The sequence below is a fragment of the Siphateles boraxobius genome, unplaced genomic scaffold (assembly GCF_051911475.1).
Source record: "Siphateles boraxobius isolate OS27281-9 unplaced genomic scaffold, OSU_SipBor_1 11, whole genome shotgun sequence".
NCBI lineage: Eukaryota > Metazoa > Chordata > Actinopteri > Cypriniformes > Leuciscidae > Siphateles > Siphateles boraxobius.
Window position 1 is genome coordinate 4,799,426 of NW_027508711.1, and position 18,009 is coordinate 4,817,434.

An 18,009-nucleotide genomic window follows, 5' to 3' on the forward strand; every position below is an offset into this window, starting at 1 on the left:
TGATTGGGGCAAGGCTTTCCACTAATAATACAATTCCTTACAATAACAATTTCGGTTTGAAACCCTAACAATCCTTACAATAACAATATATGGTTACATCACTTTGCGTTAGGATTAAGAATAAAAAATCCTAACAAAAACTGTATTAAAGTCGTCATGGATTTTTTTTTAAACACAACTACTTCACACTAGTTGTTCATAAACCAACAGACTGCGCAAATGTTGCTGCGGTTGATGCTCTTGAAGAGCCATATCATGTTCAGTGACGCATTATTGGCTCCACCCTCAATGCAACGCAGACAAGGGAACCTCCAAGACAAGAGGAGCAAACGTTCTAGTCTACTATACAAAACTGACATCACACCGATGGTTATTTCATTCTGAGGACACCGATTCAGCAACATTTTTTCTAACTCGACATATTTCCAAATAGACGGAATCCGACCGCGATTCTGAGAGGTTTTGATTATCTCTTGATGTGTTGGTGCTTTCAGCCTCTATAACACCAGTAAGACCAGCGGCGTCTGATAAACAACGCCGCATCAGCGTCCTTTCAGCAGTATTTTTTTATCCAGGACAACTTTAAAACCAGAACTTCTGTGTGACATTCTTGGCTGCCGGTTGTTTGATAACTTTATTACGCAATTTGTTTATTTGGCTGACATTACAGTCAGCTATACTTTCCAGCCATTCTCCTCGTCGGGGAAAAAGCGACGCCCTCAGGCCGCCGGTGGTATTGCAGGTGCCGGTGAGTTGTAAGTGAGACACTGGGAGTCTGAATAATTTAACTGTGGAAAATGAGCTCAGAGGAGGCGGCAGCTCCAACTAAAGCTGGCACAGAGGACGATGGCATGTCCTGGTGGTACCGCTGGATTTGCAAAATGGCTGGTGTTGTAGGTGGCATATGTAAGTATCACACGTGTTGTGCACATATGGCGGTTTAATACAGAAACACTATATCACCCTTGAGTCTTTCTGCACGCACTGGCTCCTGGATTCACATAGGTGTATCCTAGTGATGTGATGGTATTTGAAACCTTTTTCAACAAGGATACTTTCTTACACTCAACACACACAATCACGTCCTGTGCTGGACTTATTGTGGTTTCCCATTCTTGATTATGTCATATAAAAAAATTAAATAAAAATAGTGCTGTTAAATCGATTAATCGCATCTAAACATAAAAGTGTGTGTGTGTGTGTGTGTATATATATATATATATATATATATATATATATATATATATATATATATATGCATAATTGCATATAAACGCATATAAACGTTTACATAGAGTTGCGATTAATCGATTTGACAACACAAAAAATATGTTCACTGTGATATCACTTCCTTAGAAGCAAAAGCTGTACAACAGGGGTTTTCAATCTTTTAGACACAACTGAACCCCAAATGTGATAATCCATGTATGAGGGACCCCCATCCTCAATTTAATATTATTAATATGTGTAAAATGCTATTTTAAAATATTTAGATTGCATTACATAATTTTCCCCCCTACTCACTATAGTACTGTACTGTAATCAAATTTTTACTGCTTTATTTATTTATTTTTACACAAAACCCAGTTTGAAACCCCCTGCTGTACAACATGGATATATGGATTATTATCATTATTTTGGGATGAAGGCAAATTGGATCATCGCTTTGAACTAATACATCATTAGTCTTCCAGCATGTCTAATCAATCACACCTTCACACAGTGACTCACATAGAAATCCTGTCATGGAGAATCAATACCTAGCAATAAGTACCATAGTTATTGTGCCATGGTAATACCATAGTATTCTTTGAGATACGTTTGAGTATCATGCAAATTGGCTTGTATATTAATATGGCAGTCCTTTATTATAAAATATCAAAAGTGCCGGAAATGAGATCATATAGTGATTTAAACATCTAAGCACTTTTAATCTGTCATATTTTGATAAATAAGCTGTGGTGATTTGTATGAGGACTGTTCTGTGGACACTGTCATGGTAACACAGGTGTCATAGCAACTGCAACTTTCTTTACTCTTGCTCTTTTCTTTCTCATCCTTTTGTTCGGTCAGGTTTTGTTAGTGATCATAATGTGTTACAAAACAATCTCTCTCTCTATGTAGTGCAGGGTTTTCAGTCTTGTAGAGGCCATGGACTCCCAAATATTATTATTCTTGTGCAAGAGACCCACATCCTAAAACTTAACAGCCGTCTATATTGTTTACATTGTTAGTGTGTGTGTGCGTGTGTGAACTCGTATGTGAACTCGTGTGAACGTGTTGTGTTTAGGGGTTAGGAGATAAAATATACAGTTTGTACAGTATAAAAATTATGTATATTCCTCATAAAACATGGAAACCCAGCATGTGTGTGTGTGATCAGTCGGCATCAATAGCTCTCTTTTTTTCTCTACATATGCTGAGACACAGATGACAGAAACAGCTGTTCATCAAAGCCAACAAAAGCTTGTTTCATCCAGGAAAGCAGCTGCTCGCACCAAACGCCTGTCCTTCCTCTGCGCTTTTGAACGTTCTGTTACTGAACAAAGTATAACAGGTTCCTGAAGCAGCCATTAAACAAATGTGCATGTTCATTTATTAATTTACTTGCAACAACCCCTTTTAAGGAAAATATTTACACAATATTTAGATATTATCTATTATGTTAAGTATTTTAAGTTAATATTTAATTAATTTTACAACACATTTGCATATTCATAGTTAACTGATAATAGTTAATTGTCACATCAGGTAAACAAATAAAATATTTCATCTTTTTTTAACCCTCTGGGGTCCTTCATTTCAGAGTCACACTCAGGACCTTCGGGTCCAAATGGGCCGGAAGGGTGGGATTCATATTTATTAAAAGAAAATCATAAAAAAAAATTTTTACTTGTTTTTTATAATATTTTTTTCTTTTCTTTTTTGGTGTTTTGAGAATTTTATGATTTATAATTAATATTTATGCCATAAATATGACCCGTTTTCCCCCCATTGAATATAATAGAAAATTATTTAAAAAAAATATTATTATTTTTTTTTTTTAAAGCTGTATTTCATTTTAGAGTCAAGCCTAGACCTCATGAAAGCAATTTTCGAAATGAGATGGCTGCCATCTGGTGGACAAACTGAGCATTTTAAAAAGAAAAATTACCTATGTAATTTTCAGATTACATAGGTAATCTGAATTTATTGGTTTGTTTATGTATAAAAGTGTGTTTGTGTTAGGTGTGTGTGTGTGCGTGTGTGTGTGTGTGTGTGTGTGTGTGTCTATTTTGCACTCTTTTTCTTTTATAGATTCACCCCTTCACTGTTGTGTGCTTTTTTTCTGGATCGTGGCTGATTTGTAGATTGTACGCACAAAAAAACTCGGTATTTTCACATTTTTGCCAATTTGCCATTCATTTCCTATCCGGGTCCATTTGGACCCGAAGGTCCTGAGTGTGACATTTTTTTTTACAACCACTTAGATTATTCAAATACTGTCCCCAATTTTTTTGGATGTTCATTTACCAAGTACCAAAAAGGTCACCAAATTTCAGACCATTCCGATGAAGCTATGATTTAAAAAAAAATTTTTTTTAAATGCGTCGGGTCCATTTGGACCGAAGGACCCCAAACGTTTTGATTTATTTTTATCATTTAATTAATTATCAGCATAGGAAACCCTGGGCTATAAACCTCAAATTGACCATGTAGCGACTTCAACAGTTTTCAGAAAAACCCATTTTGATTTACCAAAAATAACTATATTGATTTATTGTTTACATGTAATGTACAAAAATAACTATATTGATTTATTGTTTACATGTAATGTACAAAAATAACTATATTGATTTATTGTTTACATCTAATGTACAAAAATGTAATTTCTCTCTCTTTTTTTCTAGCTTGTGCGACAATGGGCGTTTGGAATTGTGTGACTGTGAATCCGTTAAATATCGTGGCTGGAGTTTGGATGGTGTAAGAACTTGCGTTTAATTTCCCGCTGTTTATTAATCCATGTAAAGAAGCGAACCAGAAGATGAAATATCTCTTTTTTTTTCTTTCAGGTTGACGGCGTGTGTGTTGTTCCTGTGTGAGGTGCCGTTCTGCTGTCAGTTCGTTGAGTTTGCAAACGTAATTGCGGCGCGTGCCGACCGCCTGAAGCCCTGGCAGAAAGCCCTGTTTTACTGCGGGTGAGTGAGTGAGTGCAACTCTACAGCTGATCACTTCGTTGACTAGTAAATGTTACTGTCTGTGGATATTTACTATGAAACAAGTGGGGCGCGTCACACGTGACAACGCCGAACGCCATTTGTCCCACTGAGCTGTTGTGTGTGTGTGTGTGTGTGTGTGTCTAATAGGAGATTTTGTCCTCTAATCCTCTACTAATGTAACTGTCTAAATCAATTAAGTGAAAGGATTGGTTTCTGGTATGAAAATGTCAAAGCACCCTCATGGTGTGTGCAAAATTAAGAAGTAAATTAATCTGTAATTAATAGTAAATATTTAAGATTAAAATAAACAATACTTTTACAGCGTTTTTTAATCTGCGTTGAGGTTGATTTTTGCTCATAGCCTACTGCTACATTAGAAGTTGCATAAACTAACATTAGTTAATGTATTATGAACAAACATGAACACTACCATGCTTTTTAATGTTTTTGAAAGATGTTTCTTTTGTTTACCAATGCTGCATTTATTTGATCTAAAAATACTGTAAAAATCATAATATACAATTTCCCAGTCTTCGGTGTCGCAATCATTCTGATTTGCTGAATTTCTATTATTATCAATGTTAAAAACAGTTGTGCTGCTGCATATTTTTTCGTGGAGGCCGTGATGCTTTTTTTCACGATTATTTGATGACTAGAAAGTTCAAAAGAGCAGCATTTATTTGAAATACAATATTTTGTATCATTATGTCTTAACTGTCACTTTTAAACTATTTAATGCATCCTTGCTTAATAAAAGAAAAAATCGTACTTACCCCAAAGTAAACAGTATTGTTTTTAAAATTGTTACCTGTTTCTCTTGTTGTTTTATGATCAGAATTAACGCTGATGTCACTTTCTCCCTCAGGATGGCTCTGTTTCCCATCTTTCTGAAATTTTCCTTGACAACTCTGTTCGGTAATGCCATCGCTTTTGCCACCGGAGTGCTGTACGGACTTGCATCCCTCGGAAAGAAGTGGGTGCATTTTTGCATTTGCTTGCACATAGAGCAAAAAATAAAAAGTTCACTAAGGCCCTGTTTACAACTGGTATTAAGATGCATTTTGGTTAAGCAGATCACGGGCAGAGGGAGACACACCTGGTGTTTTAATCCGTCTCTTTTGTCCACTTTCAACCACTTCTGTCCTGATTTCTTCGAGGGGAGGGTCTATGGGACAGTAAATGTATGGGCTTTTTTAGATCTTTCGATTAAATGGACGAAATTAACTTATTTACATAAACGTGCCCGGAGATGATAGAAAAACATACGGAGAGCATCAGCTTTTGTTTCTGGTCTGACAGACACAAGACCAGCTGAACACTGAGTGTGTGTTAAAAACGAGAAATGGTGAGAGAACATCCTCCTCAAACCAAACTTGGTTCTTCAGCCGACATTTTAAATCCCGTCTGACTAGAGCGCTTCCCGAAATGTTTACGCGTTAGGTCAGTAGGTGGAGAGCAGACGGACTTTAATGGCCATTCGACCACATGAGTGTTTACACTACTAAAGCAATCCCGTCAAATGAGTTTTCGACTAGCTCTAGAAGTGGTTGAAAGTGGACAAGCTCAAAATGTTTTTGACCCCCTGAGGTACCTGTATTTAGCGTCGTCCACTTGTGATCCGATCGACCAAAACGCATCTTAATACCAGTTGTGAACAGGGCCTGAGTCACTTTTAAATACATTTTGCTTTTATGACCTTTATTGAAGAAATGATTGAAAATTGTGCGCTTTCTCTTTTTCAGAGGCGACGCGGTGAGCTACGCTCGATTGCAGCACCAAAAACAAGGCGACGAAGAGAAAGTTGCAGAAACGACAGGTGGTTCTGTGCCGTGAATCTCTCCTCTTCACCTCCTTCACCACCTCATTGCATCCTTTCACTCTCGTTTTCCCTTAACATGACAAAATGCATTACCTGAGGTGCTTCCCGGTTTGTTGGGATGTATGTAAGGTAACCTTTGACGACTGACAGCGTGACTCAGCGTGACTCATCACATTTCTGGTTTGTTTGTGTAGGATTTAATTAATAAAATGTGTTTTAAGTTAATATTTTCATTTGCGCTCTCGTGCACAGTTTATATGAATGCATTTCATTTATTTTGATCTGACGTCCTAAAAACCAACATATTTTAATTTATATTTCACTTTACCAAACCCAGAGCTGGTGTGTAAATGAATGCATTGACTTCAGCTCTCATATCAAACCACCTCAACTCAAGCGCAGGGAACTGGAACTTTGGCCATTGGGATTTTTTTCCACCCCCGAATTCTTTGTTCTGTAGATGAGAAAAAAGGACAGATAAGGGCCAGTTCTCACAGAATGCGTTTTTACATTCCACTGTGCCACTTTTCCGTTGTTTTTCTACGTAAACGCATGCTAGACGGACGTGCTTGACCGTCTCACTTCACGTTCTATCGGAAATTTCCTATATCTCACTTCTGAAGTCGTGATTACGAGATCATCGCATTTAAGTGCTTTGATGTCGGAAAGAACAGGAGCCATGGATGACACCAGATTTATTCTTGCCTATAGATTGGGGAAAATCTTATTAAAGCCAAAATGATAATTAGCATCCTTGACAAACATAAACATTCACCGCACTATCTATAGTTGGCTTGCTGGCGATTCGGGATTTTCGGTCAAATACAGGCTATTTTTGCCGTGTATAATACATTTCAAATGATTATTTATAATATGAAAATATAATATGTAAATGTGCACTACTTTAACGACAAGACAAGATGTAGGTGTTGTGGGAAAACATTGATAAAGAATTGTCTTGTTAGCAATCGTTCTTCCCTCTGGCATTTTTAAAGTTTGTTACCTGCCTAACCAAGAAACTCTAAATGATCACAGAACTCCCCAGTGGTAAATACGACTAGGAAACTCGTATTTACGATAATTCCGATAGCACGTGAATGCAGCATTAGTTTTAACTTTTTAAAAAATGCATCTCTAGACATTGGCTGCGTCTGAAAACTTAAAAATGCTGCCTTCGGAGGAGGAATTCTAAGGCAGTGAAGCAAGGCATGTCTGAATCCAATGTTAGCTGCACTTCCTGTCTCCTGAGAGACCTTCATCTGATGGATTTTTTAAGGCAGCATAGATGTATCCTTCGCTCCCTTTGATATCCCACAATCCATTCTGTGACAGTTGAGCTAAAAAATAAAGATGGTGTCTAAAAGTTGCGGTTGGTGGTCAGTTAGTGTGTAAATGTATGTCTTTGACCAAAGTTTATCACTTTTGATGTAATTTCTCGTGAGAAATTACTATTGTAGACATTAAATATTTGTTTATCTATCTTTGAAACACTCAGTATTTTGCTGTAGATCATTAAACCGTAACACTGCCTCAGAAGTCTGTCCGTGAGGTATCTTTGAGCGCAAACACTACCTGCAAAGTCAATACCTGTAAGGCAGTGAGGCAACAAGTCAGCTGCCTTCAAACGCAGTACTTGCGGTTTTTTTCCCACTTCACTTTTTTTAACAGTTTTTAACCGCAAAAACGCGTTCTGTGTGAATGGCCCCTAATCCTTTAAAAGAGCAAACAAACTTGTATTTTAATGTGTAAGCATGGTTAAAATGTGTTTCAGCGATTGCAGGTGTGTTTAAGGCCACTGCAGGGATACAAACCAGCGTGTTTGTGCATTTTGTGTGCCTCTGCTAACAGGCCTTTACCCAGAATCCTTTGCTGCAGCATGTTCCTGTTTGTAAGAAATGGTGGAATGTAATTTTTCTACACGCGCTGCTCTAAAATCACGCCGTCACTTTCTTTATTTCATATTTGGTGTACCGTGTCTGATCTGCGCTTTCTGGTTGTTTCCTTTAAAAGCTTGTGTGAGTGTAACTCTGAATGATGAGGCGCGTTTCTAGTGGTTTACGGTCTGTCTTCAGTCTTAACTTTCTTCTAAAGCCATCTGTCTGTTGCTGCACTGAAGAAGGGCTTCTTTTCTGGAATAAGAAACGATTCAGTTTGTTAATGCTGTGATGACGTGTTGTTTGCTTATTTCTGCATCTATCTGAGCCAGTTTCAACACTGACCACTGGTATGAAAGCCAAAGTTACAACAGAACTATAATGTGGAGGTCAGAGGTCATTCTGTCCTGTTCTGACCTTAGTGTTCACGCTGTTACTTAAGGAGGCTTGTTTCCACCATGGAATAAAAAAAGGGTATTGCGACAATTCTGACTTTTTCTCTCAATTGCGAGTTTATATCTCACAATTTCCTCAGAAACCTGTCAATATCACATGCCTCAAATGTCACCCACAAATCTTTTTTTTTTTTTTTTGGAAGATGGATTGACTTCATTTAAATTGTTAATTTTGAACAAAAAAGTTACTTAGTGTACATTTTAAGCACATTTGTTTATTTAAAATACATTTATACAATTTTGAATTGCATTAAGAACAACAGGAATAATTAGGCATATGTAATGAGAATTTGTTAAATTGTGGTCTCAACTACAGAAAAAAATCAACTTCATTAATGCAAAATAAAAAAAAATTCCCTTTTGATTTTGGGGTAAATTGTGACCTGAGTGTGTTTGAGATCCACCCTTATAATTGGTCTTATGCTTCCTTGAAATGCTTTCAGTAAACTTTTCACAATTTTTAAAAGGCAAAACTTTGCATGTACTGTATGTTTAGCAAGTAAAATGATTTCCATTAACACTACTGAGACTTGTTATATAGTTAAATCTCCACCAGCACACAAACCAGCTTGAGTCTTGTCTACCTAGATAAATTGAAAGAATGAACTTTCGAAATTCAAGTTATGTCGGAAAGATCGTATTTATTGAGTTGATTGCACATGATCGCCATCACAAAGTTGTAAATACCAGCGGAATATCTCAATACTCAAAGGTTTTTAGCAGCAAGATTGTAATTGCCTGCACAAAATGATAGTACTATAATATGACATTCATATGTAACGATAACTTTACAGTAACTTGATAAAAACATTAAAAAAGCAAAACACACCTGATTTTCTAGAAATAGCGTTAAAAACCTTGCTGTATTGTTGTGTTGTTAATTAAGAGAAGGTACACCGCCATCTTACTCCGACGAAAGTGAATTGAACGCACCTGATGTCGTAAATATGACTTCCCAACTCGTACATACGAACTTCCCGGGAGGACTTGAAACACATCATTATTTATCACTAACTTGGGTGTACAATCCCTCCAATAGCCTTAGTCCATCTGTAGAGGAGTTTATAACAAGTCACTATGATATTGAAAGTATAATTTTTTTAAAGATGGAAGTCTAGTCTTGTGATCTCAATAATCACAATATCCATAACAAAACACTTCTGTATGGCCTGACAAACACAACAGTAGCTACTGATTTAAAAAAGGGAAGATTTTTTGAAACACCAAACTTTGTTCCGCACAACCTAAACTTGAATATTTGTTATTAGCTGTTTAGCAGTGATCTTGTCCCTATGTGTATTAGTTTTGGATCAGTGATATGTAACTAATTGATTTTGCAATGATGTGTACAAAAAGGTCTGAGATTGACTTTTTTCTGTTTTCCTCACGATCTAAATAAAGGCATCTGTCTTTGACCTCGTTTGCTTGTTGTTTTTATGTAAGGGTTTCTAACTTCCAAAATCTAAAGTATAATTATGAAAAAATGGGGGGGGGGGGGTGAATGGCAGGTGATTTTTTTTAAAAAAAATTAAGAGGTATCTTGTGGTCAACAAGGCTGCATTTATTTGATGAAAAATGATTTGCTGATTTATTGCTCATCTTATTATCAATGTTAAAAACAGCTGTGCTACTTAATATCCAGCGTTGGGGCTAACGAATTACAAGTAATGTGAGTTACGTAATCGATTACTTTTTTCCAAGTAACGCATTACTTTTAAATTTACAACAAAATATCTGCATCACCATTTCAAATAAGTATCACAAGTTACTGACTGTATTGACTGACAGCTCTCCTGTCGTAATGTAGACAGAAATCGAAAGTGCAGAGACGTTGTGTGTGAACACAATGGGTATTCGTAGTTCTAGACTAAATATGAACGTGTTTGTACTCACTACAACTCTGAAATGAAAACAGAATATTATGCAAACCTGCAATTAAATGTTAGCACATATATACTTTTATGTATTTAATCTCACTTTATTAACCAATGACCCTTGATGTTCCAATTCAACCACACCAATAAGAAAAAAAAATACTTTAGATAAACTTCACATTTGTTAAATTGATCTGTTTTTTATTGTTGAAGTATGAAAGTTTAACTTTCTTCTGCAATCCAGAATAGCAGTACAGCTGAAAGGTTTGTTGGAGATGTGCCCTCTACTGTACAAGTGGGATTTTGCGGGGGTTTTCCAGCTTGTTAACTTTGTTATTAAAGCCCAGCCCAGGTCAAAAAAAGGAAAGCATTACTTTCCCCCCAAAAAAGTAACTAAGTAACAGAATTAGTTACTTTTCTAGGGAGTAACCCAATATTGTAATGCATTACTTTTAAAAGTAACCTTCCCAAACAATGGTAACATTTTTGTGGAATTCATGATACACTAACATAAAAATTAAGCAACAAAATTGGTAACAATAAGAATTAGTAACAGCCCCAATAATAACTGAGCATCAATTATCATATTGAAGACTGGAGTAATGGTGATGAAAATTCAGCTTTGATTACAGGAATTTTCAAATAGAAAACAGATCTTTTAAATTGTAATAATATTACACAATGTTACTGTTTGTCCTGTATTTTTCACTTCTTTCAAAACATAAAAAGACTCACTACAAACTTTTGACCACCAGTGTAATTATTACTTGTAAGACTACTAATCAAGTTTAATGTCATTATTATAGATATATTCAATAAAGTTTTCAAAGTAAAACTGACTCTTTGCACACCCCAGCATGTGATTTCACAGAATACATCAGCACAACACATCCAGTTGCAGGACTTTAATAGGAGTTCAAACTGAAAACTGAAATTTTATACAGGATGAAAAACTACATTAATTGGTATAAAAAGTGCTTGATAGTACAGTCAGTCACACTTATAACCTGAAAATCTGAACAGTTTGACTGTCTGATTCCTCAAATAAGATCAGACTTGAAATGAAGAAACAGTTAAACAGTAGAGAGACAGCTAATGAAATAGTTCATCATTACATAACCAACGAGATTGTGTTACTCCAGAACAATCCATGTCACTGATCGATGTACCGTTTCAGTCTGTTGAGATTTGCAACAACAGTGAAGTTTTTATTGACGGATCTGAGTTCATTTGCAGTGGTCTTTAGGAGCTTTGGGTTTTCGTGGACTCTTCTTATATTTTCCCGCCCGCTTGGCTTTAAGCTCCGCCTCCCACTCCTTCTTCACCATAGTGTACAACCTCATGGTGGCCTGAGCGTCCTGAACCTGTGAGTTCAGCCAACAGGACACACACAGCAGGGTTCAAAAACACAATCAAACCACCAGCTGTACCTTAAGATTAGATAAAACAACCAACTACAAATAATCTTAAGCGATTTTGGCTGACAGTAACTGATGAAAAGTTGAGGTCAGTAAGATTTTTGTGAATACGTTTATTCAGCAAGAATGCATTAAATTGATCAAAAGTGACAGTAAAGGCATTTATAATGTTACAAAAGATTTCTATTTCAAAAAATTGTATCACTGTTTCCACAAAAATATTAGGCAGCACAACTATTTTCAACACTGATAATAATCAATGTTTCTTGAGCAGGAAATCATCATATTAGAATGATTCCTGAAGGATCATGTGACACTGAACACTGGAGTAATGATGCTGAAAATTCAGCTTTGATCACAGTAATAAATTACATTATAAAATATATTCAGTTATTTGAGATTACTGTTTTACTGTATTTTTTTATCAAATAAACACAGCAGGCTTGATGAGCAGAAGAGACTTCTTTCAGAAACATTTAAAAATCTTATCGACCCCAAAACTTGTGAACGTTAGTGCTTGTGACGGCCTAAACTGACTTTAACTCCTAAACTTACATTATATGTGAAAAGGTCAAGTAATTTGAAATAATGGAGAAGAGTATTTTCTTTGGAGACTTACGGATGAGTGTTCGCCCTGCTGGACTTGAACATTGAGAATCTCTTTGCATAAAACCCGCAATGCAGGACATCCGGACTGAGGAAGAGGACAAGAGGGGAGACATTAAAAATCAACATAACTTGAAGTCAGTAATTGCACTTAACATAGTATATGAATAATAGTTTAAGATTCATACCTTTACTTTCTGCCTAAATGGTTTGTATTTCTGTGTGTCTCTGATCATTTTCTTGGGATGACCCAACAACAAAATCTATAAACAAGACAAAAGTGATACAAATAAATCTAACATTGGTTAAAGGAATAGCTCACCAAAAATATCATTATTTATTCACCCTCATGTCATTTCAAACCAATATGCTGTTATATGGGCCATGCTACAGAATTGGAGCAAATAAACTGCTGTCCCATAAACAAAAAACACATTTAAAAATAATTTAAGTATTCAAACTTTAGATGTTTACAAAGATCCCTCTATTATCTATTGAATCCCACAATAATATTTAAAATATCAGTAAGCTTAATATATATAAATTCATCATTTATTGGGTACTTTCAATTGGGAGGGGGCTGTCCCGAACCCCTAAATTTCAACTGGTTTGAACTTATTTTTTCCATTGTTGTTTTTAAAAATATCTTTTTGATTTCTTATAAAAAGTGAGGTTAAAAAAAACATTTATTTTTAAATCATGAAACTTTATGTAAAAAAAAAATGTGTCCCGCATTTTCATGTCACTACCGAAAAAAGTGTGTTTTAGTTCATTGGCTTTTAACCACACCCCTACATTTTTAATCAGGAAATATTCCTGTCCCTCTCTCTCATAGCCTCTTTCATTGTAGATAGGTAGTCATGTTGATGAAATGTGTTCAAAAGTCTGAAAATCTGTGTGTAACTTTAATTAACGTCACTACCAAACACCTTTTTTTCTTTTTGGTTATCATCTTTGAGTTAGGCTCAAAATTATCTAAAATTGTCACTACCGAAACAGTTATAACCGAAACATGTCATCATTATTTTGGTAGTGACAAAAGGGAACACAATCATTTATTTGGGGGAAATAATTTTTTTTTAATACAGTTATGCAAATCATTAGTAGTATGTTTTAGTATGCGAGTTAAAATTCTGTAATGTGATCGCTACCAAAGCATTACTGTCACTAGCGAAAACATGCCGTCATGACCGAAACATGCATGTTTTGTGTAAAATAAAGTATATTGAACTATACACTAGGATGTTATTATAGTGTTTGGTTCAATGTATATTCAAACTAATGAATCCTTAACTTTGAAATCAGCATGATTAACTTAATGTCTTTTACAAAGAAAGATTGGATTCAAAATACAACAAAACTTATAAATTACACTTGAAATTGTTAAAATTGTAATTGTTATTGACTTACCTGTGAATTTTTTATTTTTTTTAAATAGCAAAAAATATATTTACAAGGTAGATATAAACACAATATTAATAGGCCAATATAAGACTTATTAAATTATGCATTATTGCGTTAAGGTAGTGATAAATTTGGGGAGAGGAAAAATATTCCAAAACTTCCTGAAAATACAACATGATAATTAACTGCACAATTACTAAAAATGTGTACCTTGGATATTATACAATTTGCAAATATACAAAATGAGTGGGAAAAAATTCTCTCAAAACGTTTCCAACTCTGACTTTGAACCAATTCTGTAGAATGGCCCATATAGCAAGTCATATGGACTAGTTGTATGGTGCTTTTTAGAGCTTGTCAGACATTTCAGCAAAAGCATGCAGGATTGATATGAGCATGACAGCAGCCTTTCTGTTGTGTGTACTGTACCTTTAAGTCATTGTGAATGGCGTGTCCCACTAAAATTCTTCCTTCCAGAATCTGAGCCACTTCCTCCTGGACTGTCTTGATGTCCTCACCTGTCAATCACATAAAGAATAATCAAAACACAATAAATAATCTCAAATATATTGAAGCCTAATTTCGATGATGAAATGTCTGTCTGCATCGCAAAATGCATATTTTGTTAAAGAAATGTTTTGGCACATTCCAATTCATATTTATATTAATGCACAAAATTACTCATTACACTAACAAAATGCATTAAATAGCAGATTCATGATTTCTTATTAATTGAAAATTGAATGCCTAATTAAGAAATTAACTGGTGACCTGCCTAATTTCATGGACGAAAGTGTCTGTCTGGATCACGAAATGCTTTTAGTTCATGAAACATTAAGAATTTTTAATGTAAACTCTAAAAATATAAACTTGGAATTATGAATAGTCAGAATTATGTGATTTTAACTTGCAATTCTGAGAAAATTATTTGTGATACAAATTAAGAATTCTGAGATTTTTACACAAAACTTTTAGATATAATTCAGAATTGCGAGAAATACCATCAGAACTGTTATAAACTTGCAGTTCTGAGAAAAGTCAGAATTGTGAGATTAAAACACAAAATTGCGATATAAAAATCAGAGTTGATAGTCAGAACTGTTACAAACTCGCAATTCTGAGGGGAAAAAAGTCAAAATTGCGAGGCTTTATAACAAAATTGTGAGATTTGATTTCAAAATTACAAGAAACACCACCAGAACTGCGTTACACTCTTGCAATTGAGAAAAGTCAAAATTGTGAAATGTTAGCTCAAATTTGCGATATATAAATTCAGAATTGAGAGATACAGTCAGAACTGTTACCTCAAAATTTGGAGGATTACTTTTTTCGTTTCTTAATCCATTCTTATCCCATACAAACAGCTATTTAACCAAACAGATAGTATTTTTCAAATGCAATCTGAAAAAAAGAGAAAATCCATGCAGTTATTTCTATTAGGTGGGGTCCTGACCATTTACAATGTCCGCCCGTCTGATACCGCTAACGCCCGTTCGGTAGTCCGTAACCTTTTCCGTGGGTTTGACGTATTTATCGTAGATGCACTTCCCAAAGTGGTTGACGATCGAGACGCGTGCTAGAATGCTGTCCTCCCCGTCACATCCGACCCCCACCATCTCACAGTCCATAGCAACAACACGGGTCAAACTGAAATCACAACAGCAGCGGTTAGTTTACATCACTTCCTGCCGCCAGGAATTACACTGACAGCTGCAGGCGTTCGCTCACCCCTTAAATGCATGCTCTTTCACCAGCGATTCCTCCGTGGTTTTTGCATTGCACTTCAAAATACCATTCCGCTTTCGTACTATGTCTGCGGCCTCTGCCCCCACGGCGGACTCGATGTCATCAGGGTCCACGTCATCAAACCAGATATCAGACCTGAGAGGAAACCGAGTGTTAAAAGAGGACCAGCATTTCAAGAAGCAGCATTAACCCTTTTTTCAGCATAGACATGAAAATGCACTGAACTTAAATGGTTGTAATTCATGAATGATTTGGAATACAGAAATAATTTTCAAATTGTTTTGTAAAAAAGATGTTTTGTATAAAATACAGATGTCTAGTTCAGTATATTTGCAAAACCTCTATGCTTTCAAAATGTCTTCTTTAAAAAAATTACCATAAAGGGTTAGTTCACACAAAAATGAAAATTATCACATAATTTACTCCCCATCTAGCCATTCTAGGTGTACATGACTTTCTTCTTTCAGACGATAACAATCGGAGTTATATCTAAAAAATACCCTGGCTTATCCGAGTTTTATAATGGAAGTGAATGGTACCCATTTTTGAAGGCCAAAAAAGTGCATCCATCCATCATAAAAGTAATCCATACGACTTCAGGGGGTAATAAAGGCATTCTGAAGCAATGTGATACGTTTTTGTAAGACAAATATCCATATTTATAACTTAATAGACTAGAATCACTGGATCCCGGTAACGGCCGTAGGCGAGTCGAGTTTCGGTCGAAGAGTGACCTCTGACCCGACGTATCAAAAAGGTACATAACTCCCATTATGAAGTTTGGAAGAATCAGGATATTTTTAATATAACTCTGATTGCATTTGCCAGAAAGAAGAAAATCATATACACCAAGGATGGTTTCAGGGTGAGTAAATATGGGATTATTTTTCATTTTTGTGTGAACTAACCCTTTAAGGTTGGTCTTTTTTTTAAAGAAGACAAAATGCCTCTATGAAAGCATAGAGGTTTAACAAATGTACTGTACTAAACATCTATATTTTATACAAAATATATATTTCACAAACAATTAGGACTGTAAAATTGCTATAAAATCAAAGCCACACGTCTAACAAAGTTGTGTTCCAATTTGATATCACAAAAATTGAGGTTCTTATGAGATTTTGTGTAGGTACCACTGATTTTTTTAATGCCTTCTCCTGTCACAAATGAATACATTTCTGTCACAATTTTACTTCTATCACAGTGGCGGAATATGGAATCCTTGACTCTTAGACCTTTCCAACAATGTGTTTTGCCAAGATTAGAAAAATATTTGATTAAAAAAATAGTGCAGTATATTTTGTAAAATGTGAAACATGACACCACCCACTAGGGGGGGCTGCTAAAAAGGGTTTTAAAGTATTGTTTCCATGGTAGCGCAATGTTCAATTTCAAAAATGTTTTCGCAGGATGAATTTTGAGTGTTTAAGCTTTCAAATGATACCTAATTCATGATGATTGCTAAAATATGTGATAGGGGAAAAGGCAATAGAAAAAAGCTAGCCAAGTGTCCTGCTATTTGTTTTAAAATGCACACATACTCTGTGGTAGGTTTCTTTTCCACCTCCTCGACTTTCTTCTTTTTACTCAATGGTTTCTCTTTTTCATCCTTTGTTTTCCTCTTCTCTGCTTTAAATTGTTTGTGTCCAGCAGGGTCTTTTCCATTCTGTTGGTCTCCATCTTTCTCTGCTCTTCCAGAACTCTCAGAAGCCGGTTTGACAGTCTGTGTGGGTTTTTTGAAGAGTTTATGCGGTTTACGAGAGTCTTTGGAAAATGACTGCGTCTTCTGAAGCTGATTTCCTTTAACGCTTGCATCTTTCGTCTGTTTTCTGCCTTCATCCTTCTTTTCAGGATTTTTAGGGAGAGTCTACACACACACACACAAGTGGTAAAACAGACATAAGATGCATTTCTCATTCAGAATTGCTCGTGCATATTGTCGTAAAGGAATTCACAATAATTTTACCATGGTAAAAAAAAATTACTCTTACCTGCAATAAGTTCTTCCAGTTGCAGGAATATTCTTGAACTTTTGTTGGGGGCATAATGTTTGGCTTCACAGTTTTTGGTTTTTCCTTCTTTACAACAGGTTTCGTGTGGTAGAAGAACGCCCTTTTCTTATCAGGTTTATTTTTCTTCTTAGTATGCTTTGCTTGACCATTAGTCTGAACACTATCAGCTTGTTTATTCGGTTTAACTTTAGACATCGTTAGGCTTGATCTAGATAACCTGAGTGATTAAACACTAGGGTGTCGTTCAGCTTTTCTGTTATTATAATGAGCACGTACTGGCTCTAATAAATATCACTATCTGTTCACATGTTATTACGTAGCTTTCTATCATTAACGCAGATATACGACATGCATGTTAGCGCGGACAAAAGTAAACATATATGGAAAATATATATAACTCTTTTGAGAATGTATTAACTTAAAAGCGTTAAATGCAAATAAGACTATAAGAGCGATCCACAACTATACCATGAGACAACCATGCTGATAGAACTTCCTGTCGTCTGTGTTACAACAATACGACCCGTGCAGAAACTGTATGTGTATGAACGTTCCGCACTGTATTCTGGTCCAGGCGTTTTCAAAAGTTTAGGGGAAAAAAA

At 35.6% G+C, this 18,009-nt stretch overlaps 2 protein-coding genes across 4 annotated transcripts; one reads left to right on the forward strand and one right to left on the reverse strand.

The window, feature by feature from the left end:
* Positions 1-261: 261 nt before the first annotated feature.
* Positions 262-9,762, forward strand: cacfd1 (calcium channel flower domain containing 1). 3 transcript variants are annotated; one of them, XM_077194252.1, is made up of 6 exons: positions 268-906; positions 2,431-2,557; positions 3,891-3,963; positions 4,053-4,178; positions 5,065-5,172; positions 5,942-9,762. In XM_077194252.1, the coding sequence occupies exons 2-6, from the start codon at positions 2,431-2,433 to the stop codon at positions 6,030-6,032; spliced, it is 525 nt and encodes a 174-aa protein (XP_077050367.1). In that variant the 5' UTR covers positions 268-906; the 3' UTR covers positions 6,033-9,762. The 3 variants fall into 3 exon arrangements, with proteins under 3 accessions (XP_077050369.1, XP_077050367.1, XP_077050368.1); XM_077194254.1 differs by lacking the exon at positions 2,431-2,557 and having other exon boundaries at positions 262-906; XM_077194253.1 differs by lacking the exon at positions 268-906 and having other exon boundaries at positions 2,339-2,557.
* Positions 9,763-11,111: 1,349 nt separating this feature from the next.
* rexo4 (REX4 homolog, 3'-5' exonuclease) lies at positions 11,112-17,938 on the reverse strand. The gene is made up of 8 exons (XM_077194251.1): positions 17,387-17,938; positions 16,937-17,262; positions 15,378-15,530; positions 15,103-15,296; positions 14,079-14,167; positions 12,434-12,508; positions 12,259-12,333; positions 11,112-11,585 (listed from the first exon to the last, which is right to left on the reverse strand). Exons 1-8 carry the CDS (start codon positions 17,600-17,602, stop codon positions 11,448-11,450), a joined length of 1,266 nt encoding a protein of 421 aa, XP_077050366.1. The 5' UTR covers positions 17,603-17,938; the 3' UTR covers positions 11,112-11,447.
* Positions 17,939-18,009: the final 71 nt, after the last annotated feature.